This window comes from Astyanax mexicanus, chromosome 22 (assembly GCF_023375975.1).
Source record: "Astyanax mexicanus isolate ESR-SI-001 chromosome 22, AstMex3_surface, whole genome shotgun sequence".
In the NCBI taxonomy this organism is placed as follows: domain Eukaryota; kingdom Metazoa; phylum Chordata; class Actinopteri; order Characiformes; family Acestrorhamphidae; genus Astyanax; species Astyanax mexicanus.
In genome coordinates, this window is record NC_064429.1 from 16,123,251 (window position 1) to 16,142,284 (window position 19,034).

The 19,034-nt window shown below is 39.0% G+C and overlaps 1 protein-coding gene across 5 annotated transcripts in view; it reads left to right on the top strand.

The window, feature by feature from the left end:
- The window catches only part of wdfy3 (WD repeat and FYVE domain containing 3), a 181,097-nt gene extending 163,122 nt beyond the window's left edge, over window positions 1-17,975 (top strand). For all 5 annotated transcript variants that reach the window (XM_022664815.2, XM_022664812.2, XM_022664816.2 and 2 more), the window contains 13 exons: window positions 508-661; window positions 754-845; window positions 1,667-1,879; window positions 3,718-3,865; window positions 4,356-4,510; window positions 6,736-6,894; window positions 8,666-8,845; window positions 9,012-9,194; window positions 10,048-10,144; window positions 10,374-10,742; window positions 12,114-12,225; window positions 13,453-13,650; window positions 15,161-17,975. In XM_022664815.2, the coding sequence (XP_022520536.2) occupies window positions 508-661; window positions 754-845; window positions 1,667-1,879; window positions 3,718-3,865; window positions 4,356-4,510; window positions 6,736-6,894; window positions 8,666-8,845; window positions 9,012-9,194; window positions 10,048-10,144; window positions 10,374-10,742; window positions 12,114-12,225; window positions 13,453-13,650; window positions 15,161-15,281 (2,181 nt within the window). In that variant the 3' untranslated portion in view covers window positions 15,282-17,975. The remainder of the gene's footprint in view (window positions 1-507; window positions 662-753; window positions 846-1,666; window positions 1,880-3,717; window positions 3,866-4,355; window positions 4,511-6,735; window positions 6,895-8,665; window positions 8,846-9,011; window positions 9,195-10,047; window positions 10,145-10,373; window positions 10,743-12,113; window positions 12,226-13,452; window positions 13,651-15,160) is intronic.
- The last annotated feature ends 1,059 nt before the right edge of the window (window positions 17,976-19,034 follow it).

Genomic DNA, 19,034 nt, shown 5'->3' on the forward strand with positions numbered 1-19,034 from the left:
CAGCTACTAGTCTTCACCCTCCTAGTGATAGGGGGAGTCCTAAAGAGTGGGTTTGGTAATTGGCCTTGTAAAATTTAGAAGAAAATGAGCTAAAAAAAAAAAAAAAAAAAAAAAAGAGTTGAATTTTAAACTGAATTCTGCAGTAACAGTGTTTCCCTCTTCGAAAGTGTAGAAAAAGAACTGTATACGTAAAGTTTCTATAAATGACTCTCATTATATTCAAACTCAGCTTCTCCTCCACAATTCCAGGAACAGGTTTGAGACCAGCTGTCTGAGCAATAATAGCGTCTTCCTTGCGCTGTGGAAATATTTGCATTCGGGATTGTTTTTCTTCCAGTCTTGCCGTTTCCAGAAAGTAAACAGCCATAAATCAGGATGTGTTGATGCGTTTGGGCAGATTTTTGTGAAGAGGGGAGTCTGCATGGGGGCTCGTCGTTAGCGGCTCCTCTCAGTTAGTGAATGAAGCTTTTGAATTGTTTATGAACTCTGTCGTCTTGGTGTCTGCAGGGGGGCCACTTTGATCTGGCCGACAGGATGTTCCACAGCGTGCGCGAAGCCTGGCTCTCGGCCTCCAAGCACAACATGGCCGACGTCAAGGAGCTCATCCCAGAGTTCTTCTACCTCCCGGAGTTCCTGCTGAACTCCAACAACTTTGACTTAGGTGAGGAAAGTCTGACTAGTTGCTGTTAAATGACGTTTTCCAGTAGAAGGTCTTAACGTAATCTGTGATTGTTTTTTCTTGTGGCTGTTTAGGGAGTAAACAGAACGGCACCCGGCTCGGAGATGTTATCCTGCCCCCCTGGGCCAAAGGAGATCCAAGAGAGTTCATCAGGGTCCACAGACAGGTGAGAAACGACCCACTACGTCCACATATTTTAATCCCACACAGTGATACAGAGACGGAATATGTTGGAGACAGAAATGGTTGAATTATCAGGATATAGAGTAGGGCATTATAATGAATACTGTATTTTTCGCACAATGAGGCACGCTTAAAATCCTTTCATTTTCTCAAAAAGGTCAGGATGGAGGATGATCAATAAAGAATGTGGATGATCACCAAAACCTCAACCTCAATAGTTAATTTAATTACTTCCTAGCTCAGTACATAGTACTAGTATGCTAAGTCTGGGTTATAACTGGTAGTATGCATGTTGTGACTCTTGTTGCTGCAGAGGCCGTAAACAGCTGTGGAAGGTCTACCTGTCCGCTCTGACTGATAGAAGTTCAGTTTGCTTTAACATGTTATAGCATTACTATGTTAACCAACATAGTCCTAATCATTAAGATATCTGAAATGCTAGGTGCCTTAATAACCCAGATGCGAAGCGATGCTGATATTTACTACCATTTTAATCTATTCGTTGTTATAGAGCTTTTTAAATGGATTTGATGCTTTTCAGGGTGTGTAGAAGCTAATGCTGCCTAAAACTATTTGGCTTTTAGTGTGTTCTATACCTGGCAACTCGGGGTGTGGAAATGGGACTTGGGGAATGGGAGTGGGTAGGTTCGGAGGCTAAATAAAATCCACACAGATTATCTTGATGTACCACACCTTTAAAAAAATCTTAATATCTGAAGATAGATCCTGGTCATTCTGTGAGTTCCTACAGAAAATGTAATTCTTAGTCATCCTTTAATATTTTGTTCCTCTGTTTATCATAAGGCTCTGGAATGTGACTATGTCAGCGCTCACCTGCACGAATGGATCGACCTCATCTTCGGCTTTAAACAGCAAGGTCCTCCAGCGGTGGAGGCTGTCAATGTGTTCCATCACCTCTTCTACGAGGGCCAGGTGGACATCTACAACATTAATGACCCTCTGAAAGAAACCGCCACCATTGGCTTTATCAACAACTTCGGCCAGATACCCAAACAGGTAATGTACTGACTTGGTTTTAATAGAAAAAGAAGCAAAAATACACATCCTACACTCACTTGTTGCTTTTGTCTATCTTAAGAGTACTTATTTTATTGTGTTAATTGCAAAACTACATTACAAAAGCTGTCACTAGTGTGTCACCCTTAGGTTAGGTTTATTACTATTAGCAAGACTGTATTATTATTTAATTGAAGCTATTTTTAAGTGTATTGACACCATATGTTCCATAGACTTATTATATTATGCTTTATTTTTAAGTATGTAAAGTTATGAACACAAAACAATATTCATTCATACTCTTTCATGTTATTGAGGGGAAACCAATACCAGAACATCCTTACCCAGAGAAGTGGTACATTTTAATAGATATTTATCATGATACATGTTTAGATGCAAAATAAAAATTAGTAAAAAATAAAAGCGAGTTTGTGAAATGCTACATGAGTCTAATTTTCAAAAACTGGATAGAGTTTTTTTCCCCACTCCTTTCTGGAAGCAAAGCTCACGTGGGTTGCCAGATTGACACACAGGTGCAAGTGACGACGAGTTTTACTCTGTAGTTGATCAATAAATAAATACATTTCATTTTCCAAAAACTACGCTAGTGGTGGTAAATTGCCTAGCTGTGGTGAGCAACCTTTCCGAAGCTCAATGATTACCTGTTCAGCAGAAAAAAACTAGCTTGCCCATTCCCATGGCTTTTTTGTTTCATGTTCGCGTGCTGTTGCCTGAGACTGGTGGAGATGGCAGTGGGGCAGATTCAGAGGCTAAAACCCACACAGATTTCCATGCTCTGCTGTTAAGAGCTGCCAGTGCTTTAACTCTGCATGTTTTCATAATATCTAATGATACATCCTGATCTTTGTCTATTTTTGTGAGGTTTTATTTGACTGTGAACATCGTGGCCGCTTCTAATAAATAAATAATTTCCCCAATAAACATGATATTCTCTGTATTATCTAATGACATTTGATGTGATACAAACCATATCATGCTGTCAGGTTATGCCAAACACATTACAATTTTAGTAAATGTAAGATTAGTTACCGTATTTTTCTCACGTTAAGGTGCCTTGTGTATGAATTTTACCAGTCAGGTTGTAAGGAGCAGTTAATCAGTAAATACAGCATTATACAGGAGTTTCAGTTTAGTTCTACAGCACCGTAGCTGAAGTATCATTAGCATTACCGGCTAACCGCACTAGCTATTTCCCTGTTCAGAGGGGAGTATTATCGCTCTGTAACCTTCTGCTAATGACGGCTATCACTGCTGGAGCAGCATTAGCATTAACCGCTAACCGCGCTCGCTATTTCCCCGTTCAGATGGGAGTATTATTGGCCTGTAGCCTGCTCCTAACCCCGGCTAGCACTGCTGAAGTGGTTAGCAGCTAATGCTATGGCTTCATCGTAGTGCTGGAGGAATTTGGGAATATTTACGCACTTTATTTTCCCAAATAAACAGTTTTCAGGAGAAAAATCTATGTATATTTACATCCAGCGGTCGTTTGACTTTAAAAGAAACTTTTTTTATTACAGTTTTGTTTACTTAGCTTAGCTTTTACTTAACTTAGTTAGCTATCCCCCCACCCCACAACAACACCCAGCGGCAAGATCTACTGAATTAAAAGTTGCTTATAGTGTCTTTTAAAATGCGCCTTATAATTCGGCTTCTTTTATGTATGAAAATAGACCAGAACATAGACGTTCAGTCATTACAGTGTGAACAGTACTGTACTTCTTCATCAGGTATTATATTGTAAAATAGTTTTCTTTTCTCTAACTTGGGTATGCCTTCACTGATTTCTTGATGTGTGGGTGTTTTTCTATATATTGCAGCTGTTTAAAAAGCCCCATCCTCCTAAGCGAGTGCGCAGCAAGCTGAACGGTGAAATCCCTGGCATGCCTGCCTCTGTCAGCTCCACTGCTGACAAGATCTTCTTCCATCATCTGGACAACCTGAGGCCTTCCCTGGCTCCTGTTAAAGGTATGGAGGAACTCAGCTTTCTGACTTTCTGAGAGAGACAGAGAGACAGAGAGAGAAAGAGAGAGAGAGAGAGAGAGAGAGAGAGAGAGAGAGAGAGAGAGAGAGAGAGAGAGATGTCAGCGGAGAGCTCACTGTTTGCTTATTCTGTTTGTGTTCATTGTATTATATAAATAGCTTCTCCGGAAATTAGCATGAATGCTAATGGGGGGACCAGTCAGGACAAGCTCATTTGCATAATGCTAACTGACCCATGCTATCATTCATTTATTGTTTGCAGTGTTAGTACTTGTCACAGTGTCTGGAGTGTCAGAGTTTTTCTCTGTCAGTTTCTTTTTTAAAGCTTTTCTGGATTCAGGCTCGTGGAATGTGTGTGTGTGTGTGAGAATGACCTTAAAATGAGGACAGCACAGTCTGAATTTGGAAGAGGCAGCCGCATTTCAATAAGCTCTCAATGTGTGTCTCTGTGTCTGTGTGTGTGGTTGTGTTGCAGAGCTGAAGGAGCCGGTGGGTCAGATAGTGTGCACTGATAAGGGCATTCTGGCCGTGGAGCAGAACAAAGTGCTGGTGCCTCCTGCCTGGAATAAGACCTTTGCCTGGGGCTACGCAGACCTCAGCTGCAGACTGGCCAACTACGAGTCCGACAAGGTCAGCACCTACACGGCAGAACGCCATGCAACTGCAAACACCCCGGCATGCAGAACATAATAAATAAAAGAAAAAGTAATAAGGAGCCGCAAGAGATCACGCACTTGCACCACAGTACACTGTTAATACCCACAGTGGGTTTAAAACCACATTAATAACATCTACAACTGTGGAATCACTAGAAACACACTCATTCATGAGGCGTGTTGCTCTTCTATACAAGAGCAACAAAACAAAATGTAATATTAATATAATTGTAGATTATTGTTTGTTTGTTTGGTTGGGTTTTTGTCTTTAATATAAGGTTACAAATGCATAAATGACTTACAAATACATCGCTGCTGAACTATACTTAAATATAAATTAACACTGTAATCTGCAGCTCTGGAAAAAAATAAGAGACCACTTAAAAATTATGGTTTTCTTTGATTTTACAAATTGAAAACCTCTGGAATATAATCAAGAGGAAGATGGATGATCATTATCTTCATCAAACCAAGCTGAACTGCTTGTATTTTTGTACCAGGAGTGGCATAAAGTTAACCAAAAGCAGTGTGTAAGACTGGTGGAGGAGAACATGCCAAGATGCATGAAAACTGTGATTAAAAGTCAGGGTTATTCCAACAAATATCGATTTCTAAACTTTATGAATATGTATTTGTTTGCTTTGCATTATTTGAGGTCTGAAAGCTCTGCACCCTTTTTTCTATAATTTAACCATTTCTCATTTTCTGCAAATAAATGCTCTAAATGACAATATGATTGTCATTGAATGTTAGAATGAAAATTTCTTCACTTTAACTCATGAAGTTCCTAAGTGACATGTACTAAACACCCTGAGAGCATCACTACAGGACAGTGTGTGAATAGCTTCATTAATTTCACCTTATTTACAGAATGCAAGTGTGCCGAGTTAGTACTGGAGATAAAACTAGCTCCTTTTAAAAGTGCCTTGTTTGCTTCTACAGATCTGTTTCAACCGTTTAACCGGTCACAAACACTTTAATGAATATTTTATGTTCAATATAACTAGCTCTGAGCTGATTTCTAGTCAAGTCAAGTCAAAGTCGAGTAGTTATATTGTCAATACTGCATATGTACAGGACATACAGAGAATTCACGTTAATCTCCTTCCCAAAAATTACAGCAAGTACAGATAATAGATATAATAAAAGAGAATGGGAGACACTATGTGTACAATACAGCAGGGACACAATAGGCATACATGAGACAGAAACAAGGTGCAGTAGTGTGGGGGAGAAATAGATATATAAATATAAATAAAAAGAAATAAGATATATAATATAAAAGAATGGGAGACACAATATGTACAATACAACAAGAACACAATAGACATACGTAAGGCGAAAGACAATAGTGCAATATTGATTGTGATTGAGATGAAATGACAGTATAAATAGAACCCGTATAACAGTTGTGCAAATATGGTATATAGCTTAAGGCTGGTAAAGTGAAAGAACAAAATGTTAAATAATAGCTAGGAAATTGTTGTCAGTTACATTATATCAGGGTTTAATCTTCAAATAATTAACAGTTATGTGCCCAAAACAAGAGAAAAACACAAATGAGCTGCTTACTGAATTTATATGATTTAATGTTGATTTTGGGGCCAGTATTTAGAAATGGGTCTGAGCTGTTATGAGTTAAATATATTTATTTATTTGTATGTTTGTTTTTTTTAAGAACCTTACACAAATGTGTTATGTCCATATCCGTAAGCTTTCAGAGGACATTCCTACATACAGTTGAAATAACTGCAGATTAATGACAGAAGACTGTCTATTATGTCTACTATGTCTTCTAAAGCTGTTGTTTTACTGTTTACTGCCATTAATCTGATATATAATTTTACCAAATACTAATCTGTTGTTGTTTCATGAGTATTTTTGAATTAGCAGCGCTTCTTGAGGCATCCCCAAACACACGTACACGACTTTTTCTGCTTAACCTTCTGTTTACCAGCTGTAAAATAATTATAAAAATGTGTTATTTAAATCATTTTTTGAAGACGTGCATTGCAATGTGCCATGCATTACACCGAAGGGACAACAGTGCCTCCTAGTGTTCTTATGTATGTAGGGCGCTTCATTTTCTGTGGATGACTCATGCTATGAATAGTTTATGCTGTTGTTGGTTTTGTGTTTTTTTTTGTCGTTTTTATGTTGTCTGTTGTCTGACTGACTGCGTTTCTCCTCTTTTTGCAGGCTGTGATCGTGTATGAATGTTTGTCTGAATGGGGTCAGATCCTGTGTGCCATCTGTCCAAACCCCAAACTAGTGATTACTGGAGGAACCAGCACAGCAATTTGTGTGTGGGAGATGAGCACAGCTAAAGAGAAGGCCAAGACTCTCACACTCAAGCAGGTAGAATAACAGTATACAATTATTTTTTTAAGACATGTTTTATCACACTAATGGTGGAAGGTGTGATGACCATACACAAAGCTAGTCTACAAGTCTACAGTTGCATACAAAAGTATTCATACCCCTTGATATTTATCACATTTTGTCAACTTACTACCACAAACGTAAATGTATTTTATTGAGATTTTAAGATGAAAATGAAGGTTATCAAATAAAAATCTGGGAAGTATTCAGTCCCTCATTTCAATACTTAGTAGAGCCACCTTTCAGCAGCCTCCTACAGATTTTCTTTCAGGATTGTCCTGTATTTAGCTCTGAAGAAAAAAAGAGCATCCCCACAGCATGATGCTGCCACCACCATGTTTCACAGTGGGGATGGTGTGTTCAGGGCGATGAGCAGTGTAACTTGGACGCCACAAAAAGCACTTTTCATTTAGGCCCTGACTCTATTAACTAATTAAGATAAATTAAGACTTCTGATGGTAATTGATTGCGCTGGATTTTGTGTTTAGAGGCTTCAGAATAAAGAGGGCTAAAAACGTTTCTACGTCACACTTTTCAGATTTTTATTTGATTAAAATTAGATTTCCAGATTTCCACTAAGGCTAGCCAGACAGCGCTACACTAAGGAACCCTGAGTGTTCCGGTAAGCCAAGGTGTTGTTAGCTAGTGGTTCATTCAGCGTTGCTTGTTTTAACACGGTAAACAGGAAGGCTACTGTCCGATATACTCACTTTTGAACGTCAAAATAGCTAACTAGCGCTTAGCACGGTTAGCGGTTTATGCTAATACTGCTCCAGCAGTGCTAGCTGGGGTTAGCAGCCTACGGTCCAATAATACTCACCTATAAACGGCAAAAGAGCTATTGCTTAGCGCAGTTAGTAGCTAATCCTAATACTGCTCAAGTCTCGAGTCTCGGTGATGGAGAGCTAAACTACAGTGCAGTGGCTTTACTGCTTCTTACAACATGACTGGTAAAATTCATACATATGGCACACAGGTGTCAAGTAACAAGGTAGAAATATTTTATTACCATATTTATGGTATCTATAATTATTATTATTATTATTTTTTTTTTACTTCTACAGCTTACTTTTTCACACAGTTATCAATACTTTCTACTCCTTACATTTTAAAAATAGCCTAGTTACTTCTATTTTATCCCTGCTTGATTTGATTCCTGATACATCGAAACTGAGCACCAGTGAGAAAGTTAGTATCTATACTTCTACTTGAGTAATGAATGTGAATACTTTTGACACCCTTGAAGGCGCACCGGATTATAAGGTACACTGACAATTTTGGAGAAAATTAAAGGATTAATAAAAAATATGGTATGTATAATTTCTATACTTAATCATCATTTTCGCATTCACACAAAATATTCTTTACTTTTTTATAAATCAACCACATTCAAAACTCAGCACCAGCCAAGACAACCCAAGAATTTTCATACAGAACTGCAGTGTATGGAAAAGGCCTGCTTATTCAAAGCTTAAACTAATTTTGAGTATAATTCCTTTAGTTTTTTAACTGTTGCAGCTGTAATTTTCTTGATTTGATTAATGGTGTTTTTGCTGTGTGGCTGGGCTAATTGCTACTTTTTGTATGGTCTAAAAGATGCACTCGTAACAGGGGTATCCTGATAGTGATGACAAAAGTTTTTATTCTCTCTCATCTCAAGATGTTTTATTTAGTCTTACACATTCTACAAATATAGTTTTGTTTTAGAGTTTGTACATCGAAACTTCTTCTTGTTCCCTGTTAACAGGCTCTGCTCGGACACACGGATGCAGTGACGTGCTTGACAGCATCCTCAGCTTACCATATCATTGTGAGCGGCTCACGGGACCGTACCTGCATCATCTGGGACCTGAACAAGCTGTCTTTCGTCACTCAGCTGAGAGGCCACCGTGCTCCTGTTTCAGCGCTCTGCATTAATGAACTGACTGTGAGTCCTCCACACTTTTTATACACTGGGCTTTAGTCACCATTAAAGTGGAGAAGAACAGATTGGTAACTGATTAGTTCCAGCAAGAACCTAAAGTGCTTCTTTGAGGAGTGAATGAATGTGCAGTGCCATGTTGACAGATGTTGTATTTCGTTTCTTTGTACAGGGAGACATTGTGTCCAGTGCTGGCACTTATATCCATGTGTGGAGCATTAATGGAAACCCCATTGCCAGTGCCAACACTTTCACTGGCCGAAGCCAGCAGATCCTGTGCTGCTGCGTATCTGAGATGAATGAATGGGACACCCAGAATGTCATTGTGACTGGACACTCGGATGGTGTTGTCAGGGTAATCAGAATTCAATTTATTTTCTGTATCACTGCTGCCAGCATTTTGCGTAACAGGCACGCATTTTGACCTCCTAGTTCACTTGTACGGTTAAATGTTACGACAAAGTGTTTGAATCCTGTTAATGTAGCTTGCCATCGGCTACTGGAGCCCTGTTAGAGCACAATTGGCCTTGCTCTCTCTGGGTGGGTAGATGGCGCTCTTTTCCGACTTCACTCCAAAGGGTGATGTCGATCAGCACGAGGCGTCTGTGAGCTGATGTATCAGAACCGAGTAGCTGCGCTTTCCTCCGAGTGCGCTGTGATGCTACTCGGTAATGCTGCATCAGCAGCAGTTTGAAAAGAGGTGGAGGCTGACTTCACAAGTATCGGAGGAGGCATGTACTAGTCTTTACCCTCCTGGTGTTGGGGCATTACTAGTAATTGGCCATTTAATTTGGGGGAAATTTGAAGAAAAAAAAAGAAAAAAAAGTTTGCATATAATTTAATCTCGCATTTTGCCATGGCATCCCAACTTAGTCTATTGTAAGTGAATAGTGTGAATATTGCCCTTTTTTTAAACAGAAAGGGAAGCCTAGTGGCAAGCATGTGCATGCTGCATTAAATAATGCTGTATTGTTTCTTTTTTTTTTTTTTTCATTTTGCTTTTTAAGGCTCTCCCTCTTCAGAGAACCAATAAAACTTTATTTGTATTAATACAAAACTCTAGTAAGTGTAATCATTGTGCATAGGGAGGACAAATATCAAAGGGAAAAAATACAACCAAAAAAACTGAACATAAAAAAAAAACAAAATGCCCTCTTAGAATGTAATATCAAATAGTTGATATAAATCTCTGAGTGTTTTTTCTGTAGTTCTGGAGAATGGAGTTCCTACAAGTCCCAGAAACCCCTGCACCAGAGCCAGTGGAGCCTCCAGATGTACCAGACTGCTGTGGAGAGGAAAAAATGGGTAATCCATCAACAATTTGATATGTTTTGACTTTTATGTTTTATATTAGATATACTTATGTGGTGGCTTACCTGCAAAATGCAATTTATAGGCAATTTATTTCTATTTATAGGCAACCTATAAATGTTTATACCTTGCTACTAGGATAGCTGCTACTACTGTATATAACCATGTTACAACATTTACCAGCACTGACAGAACAGACTCCTTTACTCATCATATCTTTCAGATGGGCGTGAAGCTCCAGATGAGGACAGCAGCGAGTCTGAAGGTGAGGAGACCAGCCTGAGTCAGGAGCCCAAACCGAGCAGACCCAGCAGCCAGCCCGGCAGCGCCGTCCACAGACCAAAGCCGCGCCCTGGGGCCTCGTGGTCGGTGGACAGCAGCTCGGACGATTCCCGCCGCTGGTCCGACACGCTCAGCATCGACGAGAAGGACGGATTTGTGTTTGTGAATTACTCTGAGGGCCAGGGCAGGCCTGGACCGGGCCAACATGGCAACCCGCACCCACCGCACTCCGCGCCTCCACACGTAGCCGTCCCACAGCCTCTGCAGCCCAGCACCATGGAGGCCCGACCCTACAACAGGCTAAGAGCAGGTACTGCAGGGCTGTACAATTTTCACACAGTGCAGATATACAGTATATTACTCTGTTTGTTTATTTACTGAAATTAGCAATACCACTTTATAGCAATATTCAGTAATACTGTACCTACATAATAGTGGTAGTATATTTTAAACACCTGACTGATACTTCAGGAAATTATTACTTTAAATTCTAGCTAAATATGCCCTTTTTGGACAATCATACAGCTACACTAGGGCTGAACAATTATTCAACGTTGATATTTTCATGATGGACTTGTAATATAATTGTTTTGTTGGTATCAACATGCTGGTGACATTAATAATCAAAGACCAGAGTAACATACAGATATAAACAACTCTAAGGGAAAAAAATAAGAGATTACTTAAAAATTGAGTTTCTTTGATTTTACCAAATTAAAACCTCTGGAATATAATCAAGAGGAAGATGGATGATCACAAGCCATCAAACCAAGCTGAACTGCTTGAATTTGTGCACCAGGAGTAAAGGCATAAAGTTATCCAAAAGCAGTGTGTAAGACTGGTGAAGGAGAACATGCCAAGATGCATGAAAAAAACAGGGTTATTCCACCAAACTCTTAAAACTCTAAACTCTTAAAACTTTATGAATATGAACTTGTATTCTTTGCATTATTTGAGATCTGTATTTTTTGTTATTTCAGCCATTTCTTATTTACTTCAAATAAATGCTCTAAATGACAATTTTATTTGGAATTTGGGAGAAATGTTGTCCATAGTTTATAGAATAAAACAACAATGTTTATTTTACTCAAACATAAACCTGTAAATAGCAAAATCAGAGAAACTGAAGTGGTCTCTTATTTTTTCCAGAGATGTATGTATTAAATTCTCTTAATATTTGCATTTCCAATATTGGGCCTGTATAAGTTGTAAAATGTGAGTGGGGTTGAGCTTTGCCCAGCAATGTTTTGCAGGAATTTAACATTCCTCAATTCACAGTAAGGCATGAGCACCCACAGTGGACAGTGCAGTAGTGAGTAGTGAACCCTAGTATTAAACCTGATCTGTTCTATGTTATGAGTTTTGCAACCCAACTGTAGAAACTGATCATAGCTTCATGTAATGAATACAACAAGAAAGCTGTTTTAATTTAAGTATATTTTTACTTAATGTGTAACAGATTCAGAGATTCTGCACCAGCAGGTATAGAGGTCTTTGTTTTCTGCCGCAGTCAGATCGATGTTCAGTTTTCCAGATAAATAATTTGTTCTCTCCAAGCTGGCATTCATCCTTCTCCGTGGAGGTTAGCACATATTGCAGGCCAGTGAGTGCACAGAGTTGTGGGTGTGATCGGCTGGCAGTTCTGAACCGTGTGTTGCTGTTGCTGTCTCTTCTGAAACAGGCTACAGATGGGAGAGACAGCTGGTGTTCCGGAGCAAACTCACCATGCACACCGCCTTCGACCGCAAGGACAACGCTCAGCCGGCAGAAATCACAGCGCTGGCCATCTCAAAGTAAATACACTGTGTGTTTGTGTGTGTCTCTGTTGTTGTGTTCAAATTGAAAGCTAAGGGTTTTTCAACTCGAGTATTTTACAGTTATTTTTGTCCTATTTAAGTCCTGTAAATTTGGCTGAATCCAATATTTGAATTTGCAATTATGTAATTGTAATAATGTAATTGCACAGTGCAACTTAAACTATTTAAGGGTACTTTGTTTCTCTGGTCTGAATCAGTTGATAAGTTAGTTTACTTAGAGCGTTTTCCCCACACAGGCACAAACCTAAATACACCAAAATACACACCAACCATGTAAGGGCATTATCTCCTCTGATTGGTCAAAGGACATCTGGTGAGGGATCGACTAAAAAGGGAGTAAATACAGAAAGAAGATTCTGTGTTCCAGACCATCATGTAAATTTGTACAGTGTGAAGCTGCTTTAACACCGAATGCTGAAAATTCACTTTTGTGCTTTTAAACACAGATTTTAACTTGATAGAACTTGATAATAAAACACAGTAGATCAACAGCAGCAGATGACATGTCTCTCCAAACCATCACTGATTTGTGGAAACTTCACACTAGACCTCAAGCAGCTTGGACTGTGTGTCTCTCCACTCTTCCTCCAGACTCTGCTCCCTTGATTTATAAATGAAATGTGAAATTTACTGATGATCAGTGATGGTGTGGAGAGACATGTCATCTGCTGGTGTTGATCCACTGTGTTTTATTATCCAAAGTCTAAAGTCAGTGCAGTTTTGTTTTCCCTCAAAATCTTACAGCACTTCATGCTTCTTCCCTCTGCTAACAACTTTTATGGAGATACAGATTTCATTTTTCAGCAGTACTTGGCACACTGCCCACACTGCCAGAGGTACTGAGATACTGATTTTTAAGTTTTGGTTGGCTGTAAACCATAATCATCAACAATAAAAGAAATACATGCTTAAAATAGATCACTCTGTGTGTAATATATTTATATAATATAGAGTTTCACATTTTGAACTGAATTGCAGAAATGTTTGCAGGAGTTTTAGCAGGACGGTCACCTTTTAGATCAGTAGATCAATGAAATAAGCACCCAATACCCTTTTCCGTGCCACTTCAAAGGGTGTGGTTCCTTGGTGTAGTCCAGAAACCCAGTCCTGTGGAGGGCAGCAGAGGGGTAGCAGGTTGAGTAGGTTGGGTTATTAGAGCAGAGAAATCCTAAATGTGTTGTAACCCTCTACCACTCCGTTCAGGGACCACAGTAAGATCCTGGTGGGTGATGGACGCGGCCGTGTCTTCAGCTGGTCAGTGAGCGAGCAACCGGGCCGCTCTGCAGCTGATCACTGGGTGAAGGACGAGCAGGTGGACAGCTGTTCCGGCTGCGCTGTGAGATTCTCCCTCACAGAGAGACGCCACCACTGCAGGAACTGCGGCCAGCTCTTCTGCCAAAAGTAAGATCTCACAAGAACTCCAGTCTCAGCTTCTTATCCACAACTTTAATCCACAACTCATAGTGATGTCCCAGTGTATATTTTTTTACATTTCATTTTACTACTTCATTTTACTATTTCTAAGCCTGCTGCTTTTTTATATTAAGTTAGTCCTAATGCAGTCCTAATTTATTATGGTATGCATGTATATTGCCTGATATATACAAAAATCAGTACCATATTTTTGGAAGTATAAGACGCACTCAAAATCCTTTAATTATCCCCAAAATCGTCAGTGTGCCTTATAGTCCGGTGTGCCTTATGTGTGAATTTTACCAGTCAGGTTGTAAGGAGCAGTAAAGTCAATGAAGTACAGTTTTATACAGGAGTTTCAGTTTAGTTCTCCAGCACCAAGGCCAGAGCAGTACTAGCATTAGCCGCTATCCATTAGCTAAGTGCTAACTCTTTTGCCGTTCAGATGTGAGTATTATCGACCTGTAGCCTGCTGATAACCCCGACTAGCACTGCTGGAGCAGCATTAGCATTAGCCGCTAAGTGTAAAAAGGGCTAGCTCTTTCACCGTTCAGTGGTGAGTATATCAGACTGTAGTTTGTATGTTTACCGTGTTAAAACCAGCTATGTGGGAAGAGCCGCTAGCTAACATCGCTTTGGCTTACCGGAACACTCAGGGTTCCTGAGTTTACCGCTGTCGGGCAGCATTTAATGCTGCTGCACCCAGCCTTAGTGGAAATCTGGAAATCTTAGCTTACTGTAATAAAACGGTAATGCTTTACTTACCCAAATAGGAGATAAATTCATGTAGATTAACATCCAGCGCTTACTTGACTTTAAATGATTTTTTTTTTACTTAGCTTAGCAATAGCAGGTATCTGAACCCTTTAGAATTGCAGAATTTTCAGCTGAGGTTTGACATAAAATTTGATAAAATCTTCATCCTAGTCAAAGGTGTTAAAAAATATATTGTGCCTAAATAATACAAATAGAAAACATTTTTATTTTGATGATGGGTTCTATCGAAAAATTTCAGATAAACACCTTGCTTGTTTAAGGTTTGATGGATTGTAGACGGATAAAAAGATGTTATACTGTATCAATGACTCTTTCAATCTTTGTCTGTCTTTCCTTTTTGTCCTGTTTCTTGACCTTGTTGAGGAATCTCCGTTGTGCCCTTGGAGTCATTTTGACTGGGTGCCCAGTTCTTTGGCAGAGTAGCCACAGACCAAATTGTCTCCATTTGTAAATTGCTTGCGTTACGGTAGACTGGTCAATTTCTGAAGCCAACATTATGTAAATCAAGAGTTTTTGATTGTAGATCCTCTGAAAGCTTTGTGTAATGCGGAATTGTTTATTGTTTATTTAACGATTAGTCGAAATTTGTAGTCGACAATTTTAAATAATCACCATTGTCGATTATATCGGCAAATCGTTGCAGCCCTAATTGGAATGTATACAGATCTGCCAAATAAAACATGTAAATGAACAAATTCCTCTTCTTCTTGTTCTCTCATAGGTGCAGTCGTTTCCAGTCAGAGATCAAGCGGCTGAAGATCTCCTCCCCCGTCCGAGTGTGTCAGAACTGTTACTACAACCTGCAGCATGAGCGGGCCTCAGAAGAAGGTCCAAGAAACTAGACCTCCCTCCCTCCCTCCCTCCCTCCCCCTGACTCCAACACGCGCTCTTCTGCCCCCTCTGACTCCCCACCTCCCTCTAGAGAGCTCCTCCTCCTCCTCGCCACTACCACCCCCTGTGCCAGAGAGCCAGTGTTTGTAAAGCAGTGACGTAAACTAAAATATCCGTTGTTTCAAGGATGGAGGCGGAGCATTTTTCATTCTTTTTGCTTTCCTTCACGTTCCTACACTCCATCATGTCGACATACGCATTTTCCATGAACTGTTAGATTTTAGAAACCTGCGCGTAAATCCCTCCTCCCCCTCCTCCTCTTCCTCCACGATGATGAAATGTGTTTATATTGTAAATAGTTACGATGGCCTTTTTAACTAGAACAAGGAGAACGAGTCATTATTAAGAGAGAAAGAAAAGCATTGCCTGTAACATAGAGCATTATAACGTACCACTCCTGACGTAAAAAGCAGAGAAACTAAAACAGTTGTGTGTAGTTGTCACTAGTCACAGCATCCCGGCGGGTATGAAATCGTGGACTATGAATGTTAATAATAAATGTTTGTGGGTCGACATCATTTACCATTTCTAGTTATGCAAATACTTCATAGTTTTGTTTACAGTGTGTTGAATTCGAGTGTTGCCCACAGTATCAGAACAGGTTTGCCAGTAGCTGATAGGAACGGCTGTGGATTTTACGCTTTGTGGCCAAATTGCTTTGGTGTAAAATGTTTAAAGTGTATTTATGAGCAGCAGAGCAAATCGGAGCAAAATTATTTTTCAGTTAGACTTTTTTTACTTTGTTTCTTAAAAGGAAAAGCTTACTATGTTTAACATTTACTGCTATTTAATATAAAAACGTGTTGTTTTACTGCACATCAAGGTTTTACTCTACAAACCTTTGGTTTAAAAAAATAACATGAGATCAAACTGACGGCCCTACTGAATATGACTGAATATAAAATGTAATCACTGTTGAATTTTGTAAATTTAGGCTAACAAGGGACTTTTCTTCCAGATCTATTTCTATCTGTATTTGTTCTCTACTAAATGTGTTAATACCTAAATGCCCTCTAAACTAACAGAAAACTGCAGTTTATTCCAGAAAAGTTCACTTCACTAGTTTGCTTGAGATCTTTCTTAAGAACTTTAAGGATGAAATTTAGAATGAAATAAATTAAACTTATTTCATTATCACAGCTTTTTTTTCCCAAGATCACAAATTATTCAAACAATTAATTTCACGTATTTGAATAAACCAAAAACGTATTGACCATTCTCTTGAGAAAACTATATTGTTTCTCAGTTATGTTGTGCTAATGAAATGAATAACTCAAGATCTTGAGGAAACAAATAAAAAAATTGAACTCATTGTGGAAAATGGAGCTAATATACATATATACAATATACTTCCATAGTCAAATATCAGCATCTCTGTTTATATTTTTTAGGTTTGTTTGTCTCTATTTAAGTGTGCTGCTTCAGGTTTGTAGAATGTTTGTGAATTTCTTTTTGCATTCTCTCTTTACGAAATTATAGTGTGAGAAACTGATGTTGCGTGAGGGTTGTTGAACAACTGGAATCACGGTTTAAGAGACTGAGACGAGATGAGACTGTCGTATGTTTTTTTTTATATTGTTTTTGTCTTTTTTTTAATCATCTCTGTTGGTACTGTGGGCAATACTGCGCAGAAAGTGCTGCTTCGATAATTAGTAAGAAACTTCTTTTTTTATTATCATTATTATTATTAAAACTAACGTTAAACACTTAAATAAATCACTTTTAAAAGACAGAATGCTTCACGTGTGCAGTAGTGAATTGTTCACCTTCTTCATACATTTCCCCATTTCCCGTTCGCCGTAAAGCCTGATATGCACCCGTTGCGATTACGGCCAGGGTTATTAGAATTCACTCACTCGTGTACTGTAATTTAGTGTGCAATCAGCTTAGAGGCCGGGTGGTTTTATCAATCCCGCTTTATTTACGCACCTTCAGGACGTTAAAGGATCACAAGGTTTTATGTTGTGGGATATCATTTTAAAGGGGTGCGTTCCTTTACAGCGAGACGAAATGTACAAAGTATTTATGCAATTATAATGTTTCTTTTTTTAATGATTGATTATTGTACTTTATTCTTTTTTCAGCAAGTTGGGTTACTTGTTGCATGTCTAACACAGCTGACTTTCTGTGTCAGTGCATTGTACATGTTTGGCATTATTATTATTATTATTATTATTGTTGTTGTTTCTTCTCTTTTTTTTTTTTTTTTTTCTTCTTCTTCACTTCTATGGCATTATCGAATGAGTTCCAAAGCCCAGAGTGTCGTGTACAGAGCAGCCAGCTATGCTTGAAGGTGTGCCCAAAAATCTCTGGGTCGTTTAGATTTTTTTTGTACTCTATGTATGAAAATCAAGGACTGATCTCACACACACAAAAAAAAACGAAACAAAAAAAAATAATACAAACGAACACAAACTAAAGGATTCTCTTTTTTTGGTGGTCTTGTGTTAGACTGCATTGCTACAGTATCTGGTGTGCAATCTGTGGTAGCTGAATGTTCATTGTGCATTTGTGTTCAAGTACAACTACATGCCCTCCTCCCTCCTCGTAGAGTAATCCCTGAACTGTACTGTTACTATAATGCAATAGATCTGGTACTCATATTTTTAATTTAATTTCAATTAAAATCTTGCTGTTTACCACCAGCGGTGTTCAAGCTCTGTTTTTCCTCCATGGTTTTAATTTAATTCAGTGTTTAATATTCATCATTTTCTGGAACAGACACTATTTGATTGGTATTCAAATTTCATTTTTGCCCATTATATCCTCAATTTACACAGCCAATTACCCAACCCATCCCCATATCACTAGTGATACCCAACACCAGGAGGATGAAGACTAAAACATGCCTCCTCCGATACATGTGAATTCAACCACCACCACCACCTATTTTCAAACTGCTGCTAATGCAGCATTACTCTCAGAGGAAAGCGAAGCGACTCGGTTCCCAATACATCAGCTCACAGATGCCTTGTGCTGCAGACATCACCCGTTTGGAGTGATGAGGGGAAAGAGCGCCATCTACCCACCCAGACAGAGCAAGGCCAATTGTGCTCTCTCAGGGCTCCAGGTGCCGACGGCAAGCTGCATGACCGGGATTCGAACCTTCTAAATTCTTAAACAAGGTCAGAGTAAAAAATACTACTGAATATCCCAACAAGGATATTCAGAAAAAATTATGTAAGGCACAAGTTCTTCTATATCTATATTATACAGGTGCTGGTCAACGAATTAGAATAATTTGAAATATTGCAATCATGAAATTCTTTGAATGCATTTTTTGTGCAGAACGCAAATCAGGTGTTCACCGCACCTGTCCTACTCGTAAGACTAATCACAGAACTCGTTACCTGGAAAAAAATTTGCTCAGCTGAGCTTTCCAAAAGGCCCATTTAGGCCATTTAACTGTGACACTGTTGTTTTATTGAATTAGAATAATGGAGAAACCGTTTCATTGAATTAGAATAAATGCTCGAATTTTTGTTTTCTGTGAAGAGTGTTCACTGTGCAGTATAAAGTCAGGGTTGAGTAGAATTTCTAAGTTGTAAAATCAATCATGGGTAAGCAGCGCGACCTCTCAACCGGAATAGTGGCTCAAATTCAAGCCCTTCGCCAACAAGGCTTGACCCAAACTAAAATTGCTGAGCAGCTCGGCATCAGCCAGTCTTCCGTCTGCAAAGCTCTCAAGAAAAACTGCAGCAAGC